The sequence below is a fragment of the Mytilus californianus genome, unplaced genomic scaffold, assembly GCF_021869535.1.
Source record: "Mytilus californianus isolate M0D057914Y unplaced genomic scaffold, xbMytCali1.0.p SCAF_3, whole genome shotgun sequence".
Classification (NCBI taxonomy): Eukaryota; Metazoa; Mollusca; class Bivalvia; order Mytilida; family Mytilidae; genus Mytilus; species Mytilus californianus.
Window position 1 is genome coordinate 31,297,809 of NW_026262679.1, and position 15,193 is coordinate 31,313,001.

The 15,193-nt window shown below is 30.4% G+C and overlaps 1 protein-coding gene across 2 annotated transcripts in view; it reads right to left on the reverse strand.

Moving 5' to 3' along the window:
- The window catches only part of LOC127734359 (probable E3 ubiquitin-protein ligase HERC1), an 83,017-nt gene that overhangs the window by 49,532 nt on the left and 18,292 nt on the right, over nucleotides 1-15,193 (reverse strand). The window contains exons 16-32 of one of the 2 annotated variants that reach the window (XM_052244196.1): nucleotides 14,539-14,694; nucleotides 13,321-13,453; nucleotides 12,672-12,860; nucleotides 11,825-12,004; nucleotides 11,476-11,646; nucleotides 9,547-9,661; nucleotides 8,988-9,271; nucleotides 8,433-8,555; nucleotides 7,736-7,792; nucleotides 7,380-7,468; nucleotides 5,746-5,800; nucleotides 4,965-5,236; nucleotides 4,121-4,339; nucleotides 3,679-3,799; nucleotides 2,660-2,900; nucleotides 2,020-2,144; nucleotides 1,499-1,639 (exon numbers count right to left, since the gene is read on the reverse strand). In XM_052244196.1, coding sequence (XP_052100156.1) covers nucleotides 1,499-1,639; nucleotides 2,020-2,144; nucleotides 2,660-2,900; nucleotides 3,679-3,799; nucleotides 4,121-4,339; nucleotides 4,965-5,236; nucleotides 5,746-5,800; nucleotides 7,380-7,468; nucleotides 7,736-7,792; nucleotides 8,433-8,555; nucleotides 8,988-9,271; nucleotides 9,547-9,661; nucleotides 11,476-11,646; nucleotides 11,825-12,004; nucleotides 12,672-12,860; nucleotides 13,321-13,453; nucleotides 14,539-14,694 — 2,671 coding nt within the window. Of the gene's footprint in view, nucleotides 1-1,498; nucleotides 1,640-2,019; nucleotides 2,145-2,659; nucleotides 2,901-3,678; nucleotides 3,800-4,120; nucleotides 4,340-4,964; nucleotides 5,237-5,745; nucleotides 5,801-7,379; nucleotides 7,469-7,735; nucleotides 7,793-8,432; nucleotides 8,556-8,987; nucleotides 9,272-9,546; nucleotides 9,662-11,475; nucleotides 11,647-11,824; nucleotides 12,008-12,671; nucleotides 12,861-13,320; nucleotides 13,454-14,538; nucleotides 14,695-15,193 lie in introns of both variants that reach the window. The other variant, XM_052244195.1, reaches the window with a different exon arrangement.

Below are 15,193 nucleotides of genomic sequence, written 5' to 3' on the forward strand. Positions count from 1 at the left end.
AGTATGTGAGCAAAAAATGATATATACAATAATTGTCATCAAATATGCTGAATTTAAAAAAATTTTACACATTTTTTTTTCATCCGTTTTCTTTGAAAAAAAATGTGGATAAGTGTCCACATGTGGACACAGATGATGCCCCCGCTTGCATAGCATATAGTTATAAAGGGACATAACTGAAGAACGGTATAAGTGACGCTACCCAAATTTGAACTTGATCTGAGTTTTGTTGTAATTAGCATTGTGTGTAAGTCTCATAACATTTGGTTGAGGCTAACTTAAGTAGAGAACAGAAACTAAAAATTCAGCAATTTTTCTATTTGTAAACACGCATAACTCTAGAAAGGTTGTGTATAAGTTTTATAACATTTGGTTGAGACAAACTAAAGTTAGAGAACGGAAATGAAAAATTCAGCAATTTTTATGTTTATAAAGTGACATAACTCAAGAATGGTAAAAGTGTTATCACCAAATTTCGTACTTAAATCTGTATAATGTAGTAATAAGCATTGTGTATAAGTTTCATAACATTTGGTTGAGGCAAACTAAAGTTAGAAAACGGAAACAAAAAATTTGTACTTGATCTTAGTTTTGAGGTAATGAATATTGTGTATAGGTTTCATAATGTTTGGTTGGGGCAAACTTAAGTTACAGAATGGAAACTAAAAATTTTGCAATCTTTCGATTTATAAAGGGGCATAATTCAATAATGGTTAAAGTGACACTACCCAAATTCAACTTGATCTGTGTTTTATCAGTGGAAGTCAAAATTAAATATTGCATTGTATAAAGCATTGATTGTAGTTGATTCAACTATAATCATGGACAAAGGAAGATAACTCCAATTTTAAAAATTACTTGATATTTAGAAGAAGATAAAAATTTTGCAATTTTTCCATTTATAAAGGGGCATAACTCTAGAACATTTAAAGTGATGCCACCAAAATTCAAACTTGATCTGTGTTTTGTGGTAATAAGCATTATGTATAAGTTTCATAACATTTGGTTGAGGCAAACTTAAGTTAGAGAACAGAAACTAAAAATTTTGCAATTTTTCCATTTATAATGGAGCACAACTCTAGAACGGTTAAAGTGACACCACCAAAATTCAAACTTGATCTGTGTTTTGTGGTAATAAGCATTGTGTATAAGTTTCATAACATTTGGTTGAGGCAAACTTAAGTTAGAGAACGGAAACTAAAAATTTTGCAAGTTTTCCATTTATAAAGGGGCATAACTCTAGAACGGTTAAAGTGACGCCACCAAAATTCAAACTTGATCTGTGTTTTGTGGTAATAAGCATTGTGTATAAGTTTCATAACATTTGGTTGAGGTAAACTCAAGTTAGAGTACGGAAACCAATTTTGGGACGTACGTACAGACGGACAAGGGTAAAACTTAATGCCCCCACCGCTACGGCGGGGGCATAAAAATTGTACAACCTAAAACACAATAATAGTAGAATACAAAGACTTTTCCTTGATAACCAATATCTTACCTAAACCATAGCCAGCTATAGAAAGAAACATATTTATCCACTGTTTTGATGACAAATGCTGTTGTATGGTTCTAGTTGATGCAACTCTCTGCAGGAACAATAAAAAGTCTCCTTGCACAGTCGGACTAAATTTTGTGTTACCTATAAACATATATAATAACTTATCATTTTCCATTGTAAATCACATTTTGCTATTGTCAATGCTTGAAAGTTTCCAAAGATATGTTCCAATAAATGTTAAGAGTACAAGTTTATTTTCAGCTTACCAGTTACAGAGATATTGTAGATGAACTATATCATTAAGGGTCATAAAAGTAAATGGACAGATAAATCCAAGAAAATGAGACAGAATTCATCTTTTTTTTCAGTTTCTTCTTAGCTTTACCTCTTTACCATAGCTGCTAAGGATTGCTAAGGATTGCTGTGTAATCTGTCATTATATTTTAAATTATATCTACTTCATCAAAATGCTTTTGCTTCTTGCAACTTAAACTATAATGTAAACATAAATCCATTCTTACAATCCGTTTTAGCAGTTATACACTTAATCATCTGTTGTTCAACATTACACAGACTTTGAAGCTGTCTCCATAATAAGTCCAGTACTCCTTGTATAACACCACTACCTAGCTTGTCAGCATATACACTGTAATGGAAGAGACAACAAGTGTATATAGAATACCATGTACAAGAAAACACACACTCTACTATATGTACAAAACTTTATATGTATATTCTGTGCCATAATCAACATTTCTTTAATTTCTTACTTTAATAAGTCCAAACTTACAGGGATGGAAACACTGAAAAATTACTGCAATGAGTAATAAGATGCATGCATCTTTACATTTTTAAAAAACAGCTTTCAATTGTTTAGTGACATCTTCTATTTTTATATACTCATTTAAATTTTTTTCCATAAAAACAAAACAATTCCATGTTGAAAATGAAAAATTATATTGAAAAGTTATCAATAACAGATTTGTGCTATTTTTAAAATAGATAAATATTAAAAACTATCACAAGAACATGGCATGTAATTTGTTCTTGTTCAATTTATACTGAGTTGCTTTCTATATACTTTTTTTTGACTTTTCACAAAAGAAGTATACAAAACGTATCCTTGCATAAAAAATATATAATATTCTGAATTATACATACCCAGCGGTCAATGTAATAAGTCTCATTAAGTTTCCACTGGACATCTGTAACACCAAACTCAACTGATCTTCCTGTAGTTTCCAGTCAGCTGAGGGCATTATATAGGACATATGTGTAGTTCCACCACTCAGTGAAAACAGTAATGGAAGGAGTCCACAAGACACTGCTAATGATATGTCTGATGGACAGTACTTCATTGACAAGGAATACCCCGTCCATAACAGTAGTTTCTTTTTAACATCTAAAAAGACATTATTACATATTAAGGGATATTCCAGGAAAACTTGTATTAAGATGTAGACAGTATTTTAAATAATAAAACATACATGTATGTAATGCAGGGTAATCAGACTATTCTCACCATTTGATACACATTGATTTCCTAATTTCTAATAAAATTGTAACCCCAAATACCAATTAATTTTGTTCTGGAATAACATTAACACAATCAAGATTTTAAATTCAAATAAATTTATCTATACATTAGTTTAAACATTTGAATTATCTTAATGCCAATGCATACATAAATCATTTTGTACAAAAAACAGGTGTTAGTTGTCTAGTTTAAATTGTTTTACATTTATCATGCTGGAGCCTGTTATAGCTTGCTTTGGATTTTGCTCATTGTTGAAAGCTGTACCATAACCTATAATTGTTAACTTCTATGTTGTTTAGTCTCTGGTGGAGACTTGTCTCATTGGTAATCATACCATATCATCTCATTTTCATACTTCCCCCCTAATCTACATTTACTACTGCTTTAAAAAAGCTTGAGTGTCAGTTGTTTCTATTCTCCATTATGTATGAGACTATAAAATTATTGTTGAACATAGGTCATCATTTAAAGAGGAATTGTTTGATGTCTACCACTTTTAATGAAATCCTATTTCTGGTCTAAGAGGACTTCTTGATACAAAGTACAGATAAATGAACAAATGAATAGGCACAAAAATCACTATATACTGTCACTTCAGTTAACCTTGGAATAAAGTAAATAATTCTAAAACAAATATACAAACCTGGATTATAACTGTCTATTTTGTCTGTGTTTATTAGATCTTTCACTAATAATTCATAAATCTGGTGGACAGCTAACTGTATTTCCTGTTGTGTCTCAGTCTTAGCTGATTTGATCTCATCCTAAAGGAGAAACAAAATTCTTACTCACTTGCTATGCCTTTTTATTACCGAATAATTTTATTTATTTTTTTTCAGTCCATACAGTGCTGTCAATGTGTTTTTTTATACAGTCTTGTTTATATAAAAATATAAATGAATTATATATGAATTCTTGAAAGATTGGTTAAACTGTATCAATTATCAGCAAAATTTATTATTAGCACCAGTAAAAGTCAGTTACGTAAAATAAATGTCTATACCTATCTGAAATATAACCCAATCCCTAAAAAATTATGTTTAATTTTAGTTTTTAATCAAATATCTGTATCTAAGATGTATTACCTGGTAGTGATATAACTGTGCATTTTGATTAGCTACATGCATGTCTAAAGATGAGCCGAAATTAAAACATGAACCAAAACTGAAACATCCTGACAATAGTTGTACATGTACAGAACACAACAATGTTGTCAATGTTGTAGGCTGGCTCTCCGATTTGTCTTGTTGTTCCTGCTGTGTTGATAGTAACTCTCTTATCTGATTCAAGGCATATAGTCTAGCCTGGAAAATAAAATATACACATAACAGAATTATAATCATATTCAATAATTATACACAAAGACACAATATATTTGCATTTTCAAAGGAATATAATGAAACACTATTTCTTCTGAATATAACTATATTTATATACATATGTTACTTTAATTCTCATTCCAATTTTATTGGACGAGCCAGAAGTTGTCCTATTACTGACATTATTTTATGGTTCTACTGTATTTTTAAACATAATACATGATTTCTGTACAGTAAACTAGAAAGTAACCTGAGCAAGTGCAGGAGTAAGTAAATGGTGAATATTTTTATCTTTTAAATTATTGTGTAATTACTTTGAGATAAATTCTTATGTGTGTACTACTTGTGTGTAAATGTGAGAACAACCTGTACAATCTTAATTAAATCTCTTTCTTATTGAATAAATAATTTTCCTAAATAATCAGCAAATTCGTTCCTTTAGTACTATAGATGTGTAAATTTTTTTATTTGTCGTAAAACTTGCCAAATAACAAATAAACTATATACATGATATAGTTGTTCCAAAACTAAATGATACTTTATGTCAGGTTTAGGGAACTGAAACTAAAGCTCTGTAACTATGTAAATCCTTTATACGAAATAAATGTACCTCTGCTCTAGATTGTTGATGTTCTAAGGCTATGGCCATTTCTTTCGGATCAGCATTGGACATCTGGGCAGCACCTTCATGATCAGATACACCAGAACTACAGCCTCTAACAGTCTCTCCACATACAAACTTACATACATTGGTGGCTACCTCTCCAGCGAACGATCTCTTTCTCACATGTACCGATGAATGGCCATCTCCAAGTCTCTCTTGCTGCCATCTTAACCTTCTCAAATTCTCCTTAACTCTTTGTAAAGACAAAAACTGTATTCCTGAAAAAGGAAAGAAAAAGTGTTTTTTAAGATACACAATATTAAAAGTATGCTTAAGATTGTCATTTTTTACTGTTTTAACAATTCTACTTAAAACTCTCTAAAACAAATCTTCATGCTTATATTTTTCTTTTAGCAAGACACAAAATATACTTGAACAACGGTATTTCACAGTTAAAAAAGTTAATAAGTAAAACAAAAATTTGAAAAGTATATCATTGCTGAAAACTTTAATATTTTCAGTGTTCATTATCAATCATCTAATAAATACTACTGTAAACCAAATAATTTTCGCGAGCGATTTATTTTCGCAACTTTTGCGAGTAGAAAAATAACGCGAATATAAAGTCGCAAATATGTAAAACTTGGATTTTTCCTTATTTATCTGCAACAAGTAAATTTCAGAATCGCGAAATCAAATCGCCGCGAAATGGACTAGAAAGGGCTAAATGCGAAATAAAGTATCCGCGAAAATAAGTTGGTTTACAGTATGTAATCAATGAGTATACCTCTTGTATTTGCCATAGAATTATCTGTATCCAAGTTGATATTACCTTCCTGAAACTATATAACTTAAAGCATTCAATGTAAAGCTCTTTTAAGTTTATCAAGTATGTTGAATTTATAGTAATATATTGTAATTTTCCCCACATTAAAGTTTACACATTTTGTTTGTGCACATCAGTTTTAAAAGTTCAGACATTCAATGTTTACATAGAAATGTATGTACACACGTTTAATAGTGCAGGGCAACATCAATTTAATAAATCACAAATTTCTGCATAAAATTGCTATAAAAATACATGACCATTTTTTGAAAATAAAGGTAGTTGTGATCATGATGTGTTTATTCTTCAACTGTTAATGACAAACAATATGTTCAAATAAATTTAAATCCAAGAAAATTTAGATATTAAAGCTCATGTATGAAACTCTGAATTGAAGATGGAAGTTTAGGGCTGTTCCATAAATAAATGTTTTGGGGTTAGAAGGCACTTTTTAATTTGCCCCACCATGCATAAAATTTCAATTAATTATTTCCTATACTTGTTCAGCCTATTTTTCTAATATAATCACCACCCATCAAACATTTAAGTATACCCATGTCTCCTTTCATTCATATTTGTGTTTTTAAAATGTAGATTTGGTAATACAGAAATATTATTTCTAAGTAGTATTATTAATCAATGTGTGGTAACTAAAATAAGTCTAAGTTATTTTTCTATATCAATAATAAAACCACAGCTACAATAAATAAACGAATAATGTGCCCATGGGACGCAGATGCCCCCCTTGTAACTATGCAAAAGTCAATGTACTATTTCAAACCTATTGACATTTTCTTTACTTTGAAACTTAATGACATGTGTGTCTGTATGTTGCCAATCGTGATTGCTCTGGGGTTTGAGTGCTCTCTTTGTTCAATAACAAACAGTAATGGCGAAATTGAGATTGGTGAAAATGACACCGCCATAATTCGAACTTGATCTGAGTTTGGTGGTAATAAGCATTGTGTTTCATAATATTTGGTGGAAGCAAGGTAAAGTAAGAGTGCAGAAAAGAAAAATTCACTAATTTTTCCATTTATGAAGGAACATAACTCAAGAACAGTGAAAATGACACCTCCAAAAAATTCAAACTTGATCTGTTTTTACTGGTAACAAGCACTGTGTGTAAGTTTTAGAACATTTTGTTGTGGCAAAGTAAAGTTAGAGTATGGAAACGGCAAATTCAGCAATTTTTCTATCTATAAAGGGACATAACTCAAATTTGAACTTGATCTGTGTATGGTAGTAATAAGCATTGTGTATAAGTTTCATCATATTTGGTCAGGGCAAAGTAAAGTTAGAGAACAAAAACCAATTTTGGTACGTCGTACATATGGACGGACAGACAAGGATAAACCTTAATGCCCCCTCCACATCAGCGTTATGCACATTTATTTCAGTAATGAAGAAGTAAATAACAGGGAGAACATGACCGATGACATTGAAACCCATTTGATTCTTCTCGAGGATTTATAATACTTGTCCGATCTCTGAATTTGTTTTCTAAATGTTTAAATACCTAGTATTTGACTATCCCAAGTGAATAAATGTGATATTCAACCTGATATAATCCACTCTTTATAAATATAACAAACCTGTCCACTGATACTTCTGCTGAGAATATCTGGAAAACTTCCTCTTCTTGGTAAGAATGTAGTTTCTTCTTCTGACTTTGAATTTTCTTCTGTTTCATAAAACATAAAAAATAAAACTTTCAACCTTCTAACAATGTAACATGCAAATATTTTACAACGTATGAATGTTTAGAAATTTATGCTATAGCCAGTTTAAACAGATCTTAAGTAAGTGTAAATAAATCTGGCAAGAATCATACAGGTGAGAGCACTAACAAGACCGGACGTACAGATGCACGCCTTGTATTTTTATGTCCCCAGCATGAAATTCATACTATCATCTTAGCAATTCTATAAACAATACAAATGTAACTTACCATGATAAGATGTTGTTTTATCATTTCTTTCACTTATAGAATGTTGACTTGGTGGATCTGAAAAAGGTAAAAAAAAATCTAAATAAAATTAAACATCTTTGGAACATAGAAACTATTAACACATTGGTCAGGTAAACAGTGAGTAAACAAAGTCAGAAATACATGAACAGGATGAAGATGAAATCAATGACAAGAAATATTCTGGTTTCCTTTACTTTTATGTTAATTATCATTTAGTAATAACAGGGTGTAAAATTATGAGAAAACCTACATTACCTATCGAAATATGCATCTAACGCAGAAACATTGGTACCGTTAATGTTATTATAGTTATTCAACAAGAATATGTATATAAGACACCATACCCTCTCACTCTATTACATCTTTGTAATTTTTTAAGTAAACTGTGAAATATAGGTCAGAACCCTAATTTGGACTATATTTTAAAAAGATAACATCATAATGAACATGTGTACTAAATTTCCAAATTTGATTAAATTAACCTGAAACAAGTCATACAGGTTGAACAGATGGACATATAAACCTTAAAACATTACATCCCTACTATCATAGGTTGAGCATAGAAATGTGTATGGCTGGGATCTACTTTCATTTTTATACATAAATAATTGTAAAAGAAATGAAGTTAAACATTTTCTTGTAAATATCCTATATATCAAATTTTATGATTTCAAACCTGTAACTGCCGGTCTGACACCAAGTAAGAGAAACAAACATCTATGCTGATATTCCCTACAAACATCTTCAAATGATGTCTCTTTCAGTGGTGGAAATGCATCTTTGACTGTTCCTTCATCATCTGTAAGTTATACCAAAACATAGTACAAGTTGATCTTACACATTATTTAACACAATATTTTTTTAATAGAAAAGCAAAGGTTATAACTTTTGAACAGTAGAAGTCAAATCCATTTACATAAACTCAATCTGTTTTTGTTTTTTTTTCAATAACTTAACATAATGAGTAATAATTCAAAATGATTTATCAGAAGTTCAACTATAATCTGGAAATCATGGTGTGATTTATAAATACAATTTACTGTTTTCTTTAATACATTATTGCCATATATTCTAATTGTTATTTTTCATTTTGACATTATTTCTGGACATTTCATCTAGGTTAACAATTCACCCAACTAGTCAGTTTAGAATACAGTATTTACACAACAAAATAAATATATATCAACTGTTAAAATTATGAAATTAAATTATTTTCAAAAATGATTTATACCTGACAACTGTTCATATTCTGGATCTTCTTTCCCCTCCTCCTGTTTCCTTTTATGTTCTACCTCAATCCTTTCTCCAGTCTCAGCTCTCTCAACATCGTACTTAGAATCCTCATCTTTCTTCTCAACATGCTCAAACTTATAAACTGAGGGATCAACTTCATCTGGCGTGACTGCCTCAGAATGGTCCGACTCTGGTGATGATTTAGATCTCATGAAAGCTCTTAGTCTGCTTCTTACTTTGTATACATGGTGGAATATGCCTAAAAGCTGTTTTGATGGCTCTCTAAAAGAAGAGATTAATTGATAACCTACTTGGCTAGTTTAAATGATTTCAGTGAAACTAATTCAAAAGCAATTTCCTGATTCAAAAAGCTTTCATTTCAAAGGCAACCATTATGCAATACCCCCTTCATTGTGATTCGGAAACTTCCGTCCCTTACTTAATCTGAGAATTGTCCCTTATTAAATAAACATAAAATTATATGCAGGATACATTTCAATAAATGCCTTTCTCGAAATTAAGCAAATCCATATTCAGTAAATAACACATAAACTTACTTCTTTTGTGACAAGGCATGTTTTGTTAATCCTAAATGCTTCAATAAGGCTGCCAACAAACATCTTGATGTACAGTCTAAATCTGGGTCATTCTCCAACTCACATGTATCCCAATCTGTAAAAAACAATTCTCTATCTTAACTGGAAAGAACTGAAATGCCAACAAAGATCTAGCTTTAAGATTCGATCAACTGAGGAACTGTTGTTAAAAATAGTTTTACTCACATGCAGTATATAAATAAGGAGATGTCATATGATTGCCAACGAGACAACTATCCACCAGAGCTCAAATGAAGTGGATATATATAACTGTGCATTTTCAAATTAAAACTTGCCCTTTCTTAAGGAGTTGTAAATATTACATTCCCATAAAAGAACAAATGCATGGTACAGCCTTTCAGACAATGGACTATTTTCATGTTACTGACTTTTGACTTCAGAGTATATAATTTTTGACAGGTTACCAACTCTGTGATAGGACATTCTGGTACTCAGCCTGAAAAATCATATACTCCGAATTCAAAAGTTGGTAAAATAAAAATAGTCTATTAAGTATTATATATTCTTCTCCTAAGCAAAAATTTAAGATTTTAAAAGGCACTAGCATTTGTTAAGACCATAGACACAAGAAAATAAGTACCCCACAAATAATAATGAATTCACATTTAAATAAAGGCTATACACTATACATTTGGTAGTACAAAAGTAATCTGAAGTAAACAAACAGTATGCATCAATTAAAGGATTCAAATGGTAAAGCAATTATGCACAGTCAGATTCAAAAAGAGAAGACCCCCCCCTCCCCCTGATTTTGCAGTAGTGTGAGCCCTGGCACAAGCATATTTATTTATTAATTTATTCTCTTTGCACAATATTGGAGAATGTTTTGTTTTCTGGAAAAACTAACTGCCTATAATAATTTTGCATATGTGAGAATTCTAGGAACAATTAGTTTTTGTTTTGTAAATATTTGTAAGGGGTTCTAAAGAACCCTGTGTTTCGCCTGTGATTGCTGCTGTCAGTGTTAAAGTGTAATGTTGACTTAAAAAGTGAGTCCATTTATCAGTAAAATACAGAATGAAAAAATAAATTGAACTTTTTCTTTTGATGCTATTTCTTGGTCTTGAAGATTAGCTTCTGTCCAAGTTTCATAACAATCCATGAAGGTTTACAAATTTATCATGTCAAAAAAATTTAATCCTAGACTGTCTGTAAATGTTAACTGTAAAAAACTAAGTCCATCTATCATAAAAATATTGAAAATGAAATTATATTTTCAAAAGTTTGCTTCAGACATTATCTCTTAATCATAAAAAGTCTTCTGCCAAAGTTTCATAAATTTCTATGAAGGTTTGACAAAGTAATTGATGTGTAACAAACTTTAACCCCAGACTGTATCTACTTGTTAACTGTAAAAAAAAATTCCATTTATCAGGCAAGTACAGAAAATTGAAAATTGAAAATAAATATTTTCAAAATTTTGCTATAGATACTGTATTTTGGTCATTAACAAGCTTCTGTCCAAATTTCATAAAATTCCATGAAGGTTTGACAAAGTTATTGATGACTGAAAAACTTTCTCAGACTGAATCTGAATGTTAAATGTAAAAAAATAATAAGTCCATTTATCAGTAAAATACTGAAAAATGAAAATAAATATTTACAAAATTTTGCTCTGGATGTTGTATTTTGGTCATAAACAAGCTTCTGTCAAAATTTCATAAAATTCCATGAAGGTTTGGCAAAGTTATTGATGTCTTAAAAAAACTTTAACCACAGACTGAACCTAAATGTTGTTGCTGCCGACGCCAGAATCTAGGATCGCTATGTCTTGCTTTCGCAACATAAATGCTGCAGGCATGACAAAAATCAATATCTAAAATACAAATATCATGCTTTAATTTCACAGTACAATGGATTATTTATTACCTTCTAGACTAGCACAATCTAACATCATCTCCCAGAGATTACTAGTAACATCAGATTTCAAATCACAGCAGAATTCCAGTAAAGTCATGGTGTCTTGATCAAGGTCAAAATCTCCAACAGAAAGGTCTATTGATTGTCCTGACTTATCTGCTATTTTATTTATCAATATATCTGAAAATAAATAGCACTCATAATAAGATGTAAGGCATAATAAATCTCATATTATCTGTTAAAATCTGTTCCAGTAAAGCTGTAACAAATATTACATGTAATCATATGATGCAATACATCTGAGTTTGCAAACTAAATAAGAATTATAAAGAAAAACATTCAAAATAGTTATACTAACCAAGTTGTAGAGCTGTCAGCTGTGGTCCATTTCCAAACAAAATATTGTCTAACCATGAGGAACAATTCTTCTCCTGTGTAGATAAAGGACAACCAACCAACATACTGCCTAAACATTGGCCAATCAATGTAGAGCATGTTCTCTCCATATCAATAAACCAACTCCAACTCATTGATTTTTCTGCTAAAATAAAAACTGAAACATTAAACTTTAATGAACACAATGGAGGAAAATGTTAATGTGTCAAAAAGATTTAAAAGAACTGGAACTACTTGATAGTGAATGTTTAAAAATGTAAATAGCAAGCATTTAATGCCTATTCAAAATGACCTTAACCTATCTTAAGTTTTTAAATTTATATGACTTTATCTTTGTTTCATTGCAGATTAGAGATGTATGCCCTGTGTTTGCACTGAAGGTAAAAAAACACTTATAACTCAAAATATAAAACTAAAATAGGTACAATACTTTCCGGCCTGTTGATATATGATGTCATGTGCCAAATACATGCTTTTGCAACACTATTCTTGGCAGTAACATGTAAATTTGCTATAAATATATATGTCCAAGACAAACAAATTGAACAAAATTGATTAAAAAAAAAAACTATTTAAAAAATTATGTTCACATGAAGACATTTTAGCCTGACCAAACAAGTTATCCTGATCGATATCCAGACAGTCTTTCCTCTTACTCAATATCCCTTTATGTTATTGGAGAAGTAACAACCACCAATTTTATAGTCTTTACCCTTTGTTACGCTCTATATATTAAAATTGGCTTAGATGATGTGGCTGAATTTTTTCTAGAATTGAACTGAGACCTAAAATTTTTTTACTGTATTTACCATCTTTATTTTCTAATTCTGCTGATTCTATAGTATTAACTTCAGGTAGAATTCTAGAGATCTGGTCCAGTTTAGACAATAAAGACATCAACTCATGCATCATGGGACTGACTTTCTCCATGGGCAGTAATAACAATGCATGTAACATATGAAATAGTATAGCTCCTGCTGGGGACTGATAAAGAATATCTGGAAAAAAAAGCAAAATCAATGAAATGACATATAGGTAATTATTCTAAAAGAAAATCAAAATGAAATGTAAACTGAGCTTTAAAAGAAATACAATTATATGAATAAAAGGACACATGTACATCAATATGAGTTTTTATGGACTTAAAAATCAAAATACACCCAAGGCCTTAGACCAAAGCCGTAGACCAAAGTCAGTTTGGGATCCTAATGTAAAAACAAGAGTGCACATGCAGAAATGTTTCACCTGTTTTCAGATATTCTGATTACTTTATCCATTTCCATATATATATATATCATTTTGTGTAACTTAGTGGGAGATTTCATTAAAACCTGTACATCTACACTTTTAGAAAAAGAAAAAAAACGTTATTATCATAGTATAGATCAAAATTATTGAATATAATTATAATTCAAAAATTTACCTTCAAAAGAAGTTAAATAATAAATGATACCTTACCTTCAATAGTTGTTAGGAGCGAGGTTGACAAGTTATTATCAGAAATCAGCTGTTCTACTTTACTCAGGATGTTCTTTACAACAGGTAACATGAGAAATAAATGTTGGTGCAATAATTTCACTACTGGTGATATCTGTCAATTAAAAAAACAGAAAAATTACCAATCAATGAAGTTTATCACAGATATATTTTTCATGCCAATCTGTGAAGCAAATGATCAATTATCAATTGTATTTGAGATTTGCAGGTTAACTGCGACAGTACTGTTTAGATTTTTTTGTCAGTAATTAGTTGATATAACTGTGCATTAACATTTCATGACAGTGCATTAACATTCTTAAATGCACAGATGTATTCATCAACACCTAGCAAAAAAATTTGAAAAAGGCCAACTTGAACTTGCAGAGAGTTTGGTATTTTGATCAGCGTTAAAGGCTTCACTGTGAATTTAAGAAGAAGAAAAGCAATAAATGCACAGTTCCTTTACTACGGGTTTTGTCAAATGCATAGAGAATCTTTATGTCATAAGTAAATACAATGTATTCCTGCTTTTTCAGTATTTACTCTGCTCTCCGAATACATCTGTCCCGAATTTTAATAAAAGGTTTAATCAGTGACTGGAAAACTCCTGCTCTGTTCTTTATGACATTAAAAAACATGGATTGCTACAACTTCAATGTATAAATCTATCCATCTTGGCAAACATCACAAATAGACATGCATACAAATTAAGTCAAGAAATTCTGTACTACATGTACTGTTGTCATCATTATTATTCGTGAGGTACAAATTTTTTGGATTTCATTGGTAAAGGTAATCCATGAATTTAAATGTTCAAAAAAGTGTAATTTTTTTAAGAGCCTAGAATGCAGAGTTTGGCAAAAATGCACAAATTAAATATCCAGGAGTACACATAAATGAATTTTTTCACCAATTTTTAAAAAGAATCCAAATGCTTAAAAATCTTCACCTGCATATAATACATGTAAAATATCCAGTTTCTGTAATCTTTTTCAATAAAAGCAGTTAAGGTTAAGGTGAGCTGGAAAGAGTTTAAAGTTATCAATCTCTGGCTGGTAGAAGATCAAATATTTTTTAAGAATAACATTCTAATTGCTTTGGTTCAAGGTAAAAGTATAAGAAAAAAGAATTCAAACCATCTTGATTTATATTCTGGAATAGCCCTGAAATACTTTAACAAATTTAAAATATACAAACCACTTGATGATCAGATGATCTGTTATAACAGAAAGCTAGGAGATGTTTATGTAATGCAGACAGTAGAGTGTGTAGATGTGGTGGAGATTTATATTCAAAGGACTGGATGTCTGTAGCTTTATCTAAGTTTTTACCCAAATCATCAAGGGTCTGCTCCTGTTAAAAAACATAAATGTGTATCATTACTAAATATAAGAAATGTCTTTTAGACTGATGAGTCAACATTTAACTATTTTCTTAGGAATACTAAAGCATTTCAACATTATTATTGTTTGATACTGTGGATTCATTATTACTTGTGGGATACCACTCTTCATGGATTTCGTGGGTAAATCTGAACCACAAATTTAAATGTTCAACAAAGTATAAATTCTGTATAGACTTGCATGCAGACTTCAGCAAAACCAAATATCCATAAATAAAAATTTCCTGTAATACACGAAAATATAAGAATCCACAGTAGTTGAACAAGGGTCTTTATATAGACAGTAATAAAAAAGATCCAAAAACTTGCATGATTAATAAACTCTAAAGTGCTAAAATATATCTTGAATAAATTTAGGAAAATATTTTACATAATTGACTTGATGAACATATTAAACTTCTAAAGGAGTAGGCCCAGTAAGACCCCTTTTTGGCCCCAAAATATAGCAGT